General features: G+C 37.8%; 1 protein-coding gene across 1 annotated transcript in view; it reads right to left on the bottom strand.

The window, feature by feature from the left end:
* BAIAP2L1 (BAI1-associated protein 2-like 1) overlaps nucleotides 1–3,292 on the bottom strand; it is a 29,326-nt gene extending 26,034 nt beyond the window's left edge. Inside the window, exons 1-2 of the mRNA XM_009885851.1 lie at nucleotides 3,221–3,292; nucleotides 94–180 (exon numbers count right to left, since the gene is read on the bottom strand). Of these exons, the coding sequence (XP_009884153.1) occupies nucleotides 94–180; nucleotides 3,221–3,290 (157 nt within the window). The 5' untranslated portion in view covers nucleotides 3,291–3,292. The remainder of the gene's footprint in view (nucleotides 1–93; nucleotides 181–3,220) is intronic.
* Between the last annotated feature and the right edge of the window lie 4,952 nt (nucleotides 3,293–8,244).

Here is an 8,244-nt window from a genome sequence, read left to right as displayed (position 1 = left end):
CCCTACTTCACATTAGTTCTGTGAACTGCCAGCAGGAAAACAAAAATAAAGTTTATATTTTGAAGTAATTTTAAAAAATGAGATTTCACTTACCTAATTCCTTAGAAACTGGAGAATCAGCTGATATATCCCCAATCTTTGCAAGGCTATCATAATATGCTCTTCCAGCCACTACCATAGCTTGGGGAGGGGAGAGGGGGGGGAAAAAAAAAAGTGTTAGAAAACCCCAACGTATTTTCCATTTTCATGAATCTATGATGCTATGAAATTTTGTTGAAATTCAAACCCATACATTGAAACCTGAGGATCCTACATATACACACCAAATTTTCCATTTCACAGAAATTTTAGGCCTTAATTGCTAAAACTTCAAAAATTAAGCCTCTGACAGATGATATTAACGTTATGGAGATAACCCACTTGGCGTTCTTTTCTCAATTTTCAACGTACCATCAATGTTCCTGAGATTATTATAAGTTACATTGTTCAGCAACTCAGTGAGCTTAAATGTTGGAAGATCTCTGGTTTCTTGGACAGATACAGAAAATCAGCATTGATATATACAAGTTCTGCAGTGTTGACACTCCAGAAAAGTGCCTACTTTTGTCACTGAACTCAGGATAGCAGAGAAATCTGTATTCCAAGCACTTGAAGCAATAAAAACGTCAGGCAACAGGTGCAAATACAGTTTAGGAAGAAACCTGAAGGTTTAACATTCCTGACCAAAAAGACAGACCCTAGTTAATACCTGGATGCTCATCTTCCTTCCCCCCCCCCTTTATTGTTTATAGTTCAATTCCAGTTTTACTGGAACCAATAAAATCTTAATATACATCACTGAGGTTTCAGTTATTCTCAGTTAATCATTTCCTGGTTATAGCTGATTTAAACAGCAAAGCCAGTCTTGCTAGAATGAACACGGAAACATCAAGATTCAAACTGCAGGGAGGCCAGTAGTGAGAAAGAGATTATGTATGTAGTATATCTACACCACGCAATGGTTGCCTTGCACCTTCACAGTATCTAGAATGGACCTGCACACAACGAAAAGAAATAACAGGGACAAACTGGGAAGTTTTTCTTGTACAAGGCAGTGAAAAATACTTATTGAAGTAAGTCTTCATATTTCTTTGTAGCAGTACATTTTTAACCTAAAAGCAAGCAGACTCTCACTGTTAACTTTAGAATACTTTTTTTCTGAGAGGAATATCATTAGGAATTGCCAACGATCGTATTTTAGGCCTGTATTTTATAGTTATTACTAGCAAAGGTGACATCTTTGGTTACCTAACAGTATGTTCACTGAGAAGCCCGAAACTCTTCCAAATGGAACAAGGATTCTTTTTGAGGCTCTGTTGCATTAGACGAGCAATTTCTGCCTAAGCTGTGTCTCACAGGTGCTCTCTATATTCAAACTTTCTGAACAGAAGTATTCTATGGTGCTACTGATGAGGCAGCACACCACCCGTACGCAAAGATTTATTGCCATTCCAACTCTAATGTTTTCTCAAGATAGCCCCAAGTCAACCTTTTATCCTAACACAGGCTCTAAAAAAGGAAGAAAATCTGTAATTTCTCCTGTGCTAACCAAGCTTAATCAAGATCTCCACTTGTATAGTCTCTTCACCAGTACCGTGGCTAGTCAGCTAGTTCTGCAGAAAAGGAGTTCGGGCCTCAAAATGTATAAAAATACATTATAAACCTATCAGAAGTTCTTAAAAGTTTTATGTTCTTTGTCAGCCTACTCTGACTTGTTTGGAAAGCTGCAAAAGATTTGTTTAGCAACAGAGTATTTACTCCTTGTTACAGACCTATTTATATCACTCTGAACTTACAGAGAAAGATTAGCAATTTATGAGAGACCAAAGATGACTTTAATGTCATTTCTCGACAGTTGTTGCAACATTGTAAACATTTATTCATTTGGAATTAAGCATTCATGCTAGATACGCTTTATCAGCCAGTCTTAAAAGGCAAACTTGCTAGAACACCATACCTATCAGCCTCTCCAGTGCTGCTGTGCACAGTTATATTGTGAGTTACTGATGACAAATTGAATTAAAGGAGAAGAGGCACAATGTAACGTATCAACAGTAAAGTAGGTGGAAAGCAGAACCCTCAGAAACTGGTTCAAAAATCTTTCAGCCAAACATGAAAACAGTAGTTGTTACTTCTAGTACTACCTGTAATACCTATGGTCAGGTATTAGGTAGCCACAACGTTGATCCATCAGGTTAGGCATCACTGCTGCAAACAAGTCAACATTCCCCTATTTTCATCTCCAGCAGGCTTTGGTTTTATCTTTTTCTCAAGCCTGGTCTGAAATTTGCATGAAGAGAGATTTCAGTGTCTATTTGGCTATGCACTACTTCTGCAGTATCGCATTTCTCAGAGTACTAGATTACAAGTAGGGGAAAGATATGCCACAGACTTGAATGAGGCAAAATTAAAAGTGATTTTACATTGCTTTAATATGGTATCAAGCAGCTCAACAGGTCTTCATAGGTGAAACGGAGCAAGCTGTAACAGGTCCTACAATATACGCTTTGGGAATGTAGAGCCCAGTCTTGGAAACCCATTTGTAGGTAGTTTCTGTGAAATCAATAATGGAAGTAAGCAACCACATAATAAAAAGACTGAGAGACTGAGTCCTTAGATTCAAATTTATTCATTCTGATTTTGACTCCATTAAAAAGATATCATCAGGTTTACTATAGATAAGAAAAAAAAAATTAATCCACTCCTGCAACTCTTACTCATTTAAGTTGTTCTGTTCACAGAGTTACTTAGGTAGTGATGGGTATAGGTGAGCAGGGAACAGATCTAAGAATGTGAAATATCTTTGGAAGATACTTGCGGGGGGGGAGGGGAACCCCAACATTACTTTACATAATTGGTTTTTTTTTTAATTTATATTATTATACTAATGCAGGTTATTTACACTTTATGTTCAGTTTATTTTGCAGTAGCTCTGTGCCTAAGTGTTTGGGGTGCAAGTTCCACAGGACAGTAAAAACCAAACAAACAAAACCCCCAAAAACACACAAAAGGGGAGAAGGTACATACGTTTGGGTGTTTGCGCTTTTTTTGTTTGTTTGTTTCCTTAAACAGATCCAAAGCTTAACTCAGAAGTTAAGCTTGTACACAACCCTCATATCCAATATGTATGTTCAAATGAAAATTAAACATTCTTTCTAAAGTTAGCACCTAGAAGACTTACCATTAACAGCTTTTTCATAATTCTTCCCCAGATTTATTAAATTCCTCAGTCCTGGATTGAACTGTTCCATAACATTCTGGTGAACAGAAAACAAAATTTGTGTTATAACCAAGGCAATTCAAAAGTGGATGGAAGTATGTATCTCGGTGTCACTTAGGTCTAGTTTTATGTTTCGTATGTACAGCATACAACTGGAAAGTCTGTGGATGGATGGAAAAGCATTTAAGATCAACAAACAGGGAAAAAAGGTAAACTTTCAATAGGTATAAAAAGGAATCTGGCTGTTTATAATGTGGATGTCAAGCATGGGATCAAAGTTTGCACAGATCCTTTTATGGTAGGTGATGGTGAAATAGGAATGGGAGAAAAACCTTTATCCACTAATTGTTTTATAAAGTCAGACAATAGCATGAACTTTCTGACAATGGTTCAAGGTTTGCATTCTTCACCTCTGCCCTGCGCTGAAAAAAAGAATGCTGGGAAAAGGTAAAAAAAAGAAAAGAAACCACCAGATATATTAATAAAGTGCTTAGTAATCCCTTAAGTTACAGATAGCATTTAGGGAAATTAGTTGGGTTTTTGGTTTTGGTCTGTAAGTTTGAAAATGCTGCATTTTGTTGTGCAAAGCTGTAGTTCTTTCAGAAAGAAAAGGAGAATGACCTTATTTAAATAGGAGGAGAAAAAAAACAATCCACTGCAGCTGTTTTGGCTGTTAAATACAACTATTGGCTGAAACAACCAGAATCTGAAATCCAGCTGCTCCAAGCATGACTATTCTGATACCTCGCAAATTCTGTAAACTGATGAAGTGGTAGAAATCGTGACTGGCAGTTTCATAGTGCAAGAAAATAGCTACAACATTAAAAAGAAAAGTTTCAAGTCTTTCCAAAAAGTAAAAAATAAGTTAAGCCATGAAGTATGAATGCAAATTTGAATTTTCCCGAAGTCGGGAGTGAAGAAAAGAGGAAAAAAGCTTTTGCCCACTCCAAAAAGGAAAAATCACCCCTACTCATAGGAAAGCTTCAGCTTCCCTCTTTCTGGTCAAAGACAATACCCCCCCCCCCAATCAATATTCCAAAATTAAATTCTATCTTGTTATGAGCACTGGAAAAAAAAAAAAAGCTGACATACTGCTATAAATGCAGTAGTTATTCACTCCTCAGCATCATGCCCTTTAAGATGTCTCCAACACATGTAGGGTAAATAGTGGTATTCCAAAATATTGGATGTTGCAATTAACTTTTGAGCAATGCTAAATAAGTTTGAAAGAGAGCCCGCTGAGCCTCACTTACTTGCTGGTTTCTTGGTTTCTTCAGGTAGAATCGCTATCTGAATTCAAGACAGCATGTTTGTTTAACAAAAACCCCTTTGTGTGTATGTAAATAACTACCTCTGAACAAGTATTCTAGAATTCGGTGTATATGCCTGGTCATTTAATAGTGAAGTAACCACAATGTTTAATCCTTTCTTTTCTCTTCCATACAAAATACATTTTCATATAACACCAGCTGCTAAGTCTCAGGAACAATGTGGTAATGACTGCTTGCTTTTAAAAATGAATTTAATACAAGCCCTGTATTTCCACAGAGGAGAACCTTAAAAGTTTCTGCAGATTCTAGACCACCTTTTCCCAGGATCTTCCTAACAAAACTATCACGGTGTCATTACTCTGTAAAATTTTATTGTCATGAAAGGAAGATTATGAGATAACTGAAGACACCATTCTGTTATTCTTACTATTTTTATGACAATATTTTTATGACACAACCCACATCTTTCTAGATACTGTTCACACAGCAGAACTTTCAAGTTCAAGGAATTCAAAACAGACACTTTCTGTTTACAAGAAACACAAGACAACTGAAATAGTATCAAGCTTTTGTCTGCTATACTACTAACAGAATGAAAATATTTATATTTAGTACATACACGGACCCAGAAAGAACAGGATTGCTATCACATTTGTCTTATTTTCAGGAAAGGCCCATTCAGACAGAACTTTATTATTATTCTTCAAATATAGTGCTATATCTGAACTCCGATCAATTTAAAAAGTGAAGAAAAGAATTAACTCCAGATTTCACCAATAATACTTCAACAGTCATACTAAGTACAAGGCATAAAGAAAACATAAAACTATTAGGTTCTGACACTGGTATAGTATATATGATATTAAAAGCAGACACAGAACAATACCTAGCCCCCACTGCCTTTATTTGTACAAATTAAATGCAACTGGGATTGTTTTCTGCTCTATACCATTCGATTCTTACCCACCCAAACACTATCACGGCAAGCAAATTACCTACTGTCCCCAGGCCCTTGATTTGCGTTAACTCACAAACCCCGTCCAGAAATCATTTGGGAAACTGTGTTTCAGGTTGGGCCAACAATGCCAACGGCTACTCTAACAACTGAACAGTATGGATTTTCAAGCTCCAGCGTCTGGGAAACATCCCTCCTCCTGCCCCAACCCTTTAATTTACTACTCTAAATGTTGCTGCTGTGCCTCTGTTGCCCTCCCTGCAGCTGAGGCAGTGTGACTGTGAGGCTTTTGTTCCAAGTGGTAAGTCGTCTCTTCCTATTCCAACTTTTTGCCAATTCTTCCCAGGAGTGTACTAAAGATCATGTCTGTTGGCATATGAGGAGTCAGTGAATCATATGAAAAAAATGGGTGAATCGGAGGATTGTGTTAGGATACAGAGTGCTGTATTACAAGGATATGGGGGAGAAGAAAGATGTACCTCATGTAGAAATTGTGTGTATGCATGGCAGGCGAGAATCCCAATGTCACCTTGAATTGCCACCCTATACTGAAAATAATTTTCTTGAAAGACAGATCCTGTCCCTGTTTACCCTGCTCCTTGCATCAAGAACTTACAGAATAAAACCCTTACTGCCACCTACTAAAAAATTCTAATGATAACTTGATAATTATTGGTCCTGAAATACTGATTTTTCAAGTGATCCTCTTAAGGGTTCAGGAGTTAAGATTCCAGTTCTCTTGACATCTTCTAATTCAGATTTCAAACAGAAAACAGTGATTGCACCTGTGTCATTAGTTATTTTCATTTAGGAGGAAGGGAACAAAACCCAGCAAAAATGCCCTCAACCTCTCCCCTCTCTGAAGTCAGACCCCATATCTCTCTATTTTCACTAGCTGACTTGATACATATCGAGTATTCATGTATAGCAGGCACGGACCATGCTGTGCAAACACATCAGGACCACTGAAACAGAGAACTCTGCGCAAGAGCTCCAGTACATCACAGCTGCTCAACGTATATATAAAACTGCTGGGAAAGATGAAGAAACAATTTATAGCTCAGTGCCTTCAGCAGCTGGAAGGCATACAACGAATGGATCTTTTCTCCATTAGATCAAGCACCCTCTGGAAGTTTTTCCACTGTTCGCGCTGCCACGGTGGTTGATTGTTAGCAGAAGCATCTGCACCCGTCTCTAACATGAACGCCCGAGAAGCAGCAAACACCTTTGCAATGGAAATTCCCCTTTGGAATCTACTTGGTTTAACACAGGGTATGGTTAGCTGATCCTCACAGCGCTGTGCAAGGCTCATCTACTTTCCTACTAAGGGTTTGCGTTTGATAGAAAGACTCAGTCCCCCCCTCCCCCCGATGATCCAATCAAATAATTCTCAGATGATTTTCCTCTCTTCAACATTAAAAAGGAGCATAATATGTATTTCTTTCTTTCTACCGAAGACTAGATTCTGAAAGCAAACAAAAGCCTGGCCATGTGTCTAGTGCTTGTTTTATAGTTAACCGCTGGTGCTGCCTTAGAAGTACTGTCCAGGAAGAAATAGCTCATGCACTTTTGCAAAAAGGGAGACTGTTACTGGCAACTCTCTCTTCAGCATCAGGTATAAATTTGATATTGCCAAGACATTTCAGATCAGTTAAAATGACTAATATTTTGTTCAGCTTCAGAAGCTATAGGGGGAAAAACGCCACTCAGAAATCAATTTGTATAGCTAATTATTTTCAGATGACGTCTTCAGAGTTTTATAGCATCTCTTACTTGCACTCTAAGGAAAAGGTCATGAAAATGAGTGGGACTGAACACCAGTGCTCACAAGCCATACATTAAGGCCAGATCTCAAAACTTCTAAGAAAGCAGAGGAAAAAAAAAAAAAGGCACTTTGATCAAGAGAACCACTAATTAAAAGTTGTCAAAAGTCTCAGAAAATATCACAACATTTTATCTGTACAAAGACACGGGAATAAAACTTTTGTCTTAATACAAATAGACATCACAAAGCAAGAAAAAAGCTGGGAGAGGCAAAGTAGTTGACAACACATCATCTGCCTGTACACAAACTAGGCCTCCTAATCGTCAATCTAGTGTCCTATATCTAGTGACACACTACCTCACGAACAGAATAATTAACTAGAAGAGGAGGCACATGATCAGATCCTACAGCTTTCTATTATTTAGGATGAATGGAAATAAAGGGAAGCACTTTCAAAATAGGCAACTGGAAACATCTTTTTATGCAGAGAAATTTAGAGGTGGCAGAAGTGACCTTCCAAGAAAAAGCATCAAAAAACCTACTCTGGTCACTGAAGTCATTAAATCCATCTATGATCCAGTATGAAAGCTCCTATGTGCCTTGCACCACATGGAACCAACGTGGGTTAACCAGCCTGGTAGCAAGGAGCTGACTGAAGAGGAACAAGCCTTGTTGTGTACAGGTATTATATCTTCCCCAGTTCCTGACAGTCACATAAACAACGTTAATCTTCAAAACAAATGACAGCCATTGTAAAAGTGCCTTCCTGTAAATGCTTTGCTTTTTACTTAAAGACACACCTCACAGAACAATAGCTCAGCAGGTATGAATACAACTAAACAATGCATAGACTCCCCGTAGTTTCAAGTTTACATCCTGCAGGCACTTTCGCAAGAGTGGATAACAATGTATTTGGGCGGAAATCTGAAGTTATTAAACTAGCACAGAAAAGTAGATCCTGATACCTAACATTACGCATATTACTATCACTACA

Source organism: Charadrius vociferus, unplaced genomic scaffold (assembly GCF_000708025.1).
Source record: "Charadrius vociferus isolate BGI_N301 unplaced genomic scaffold, ASM70802v2 scaffold430, whole genome shotgun sequence".
In the NCBI taxonomy this organism is placed as follows: domain Eukaryota; kingdom Metazoa; phylum Chordata; class Aves; order Charadriiformes; family Charadriidae; genus Charadrius; species Charadrius vociferus.
The sequence above is the reverse complement of the archived record's forward strand: the minus strand, read 5'-3'. Positions and strand labels throughout refer to the sequence as shown.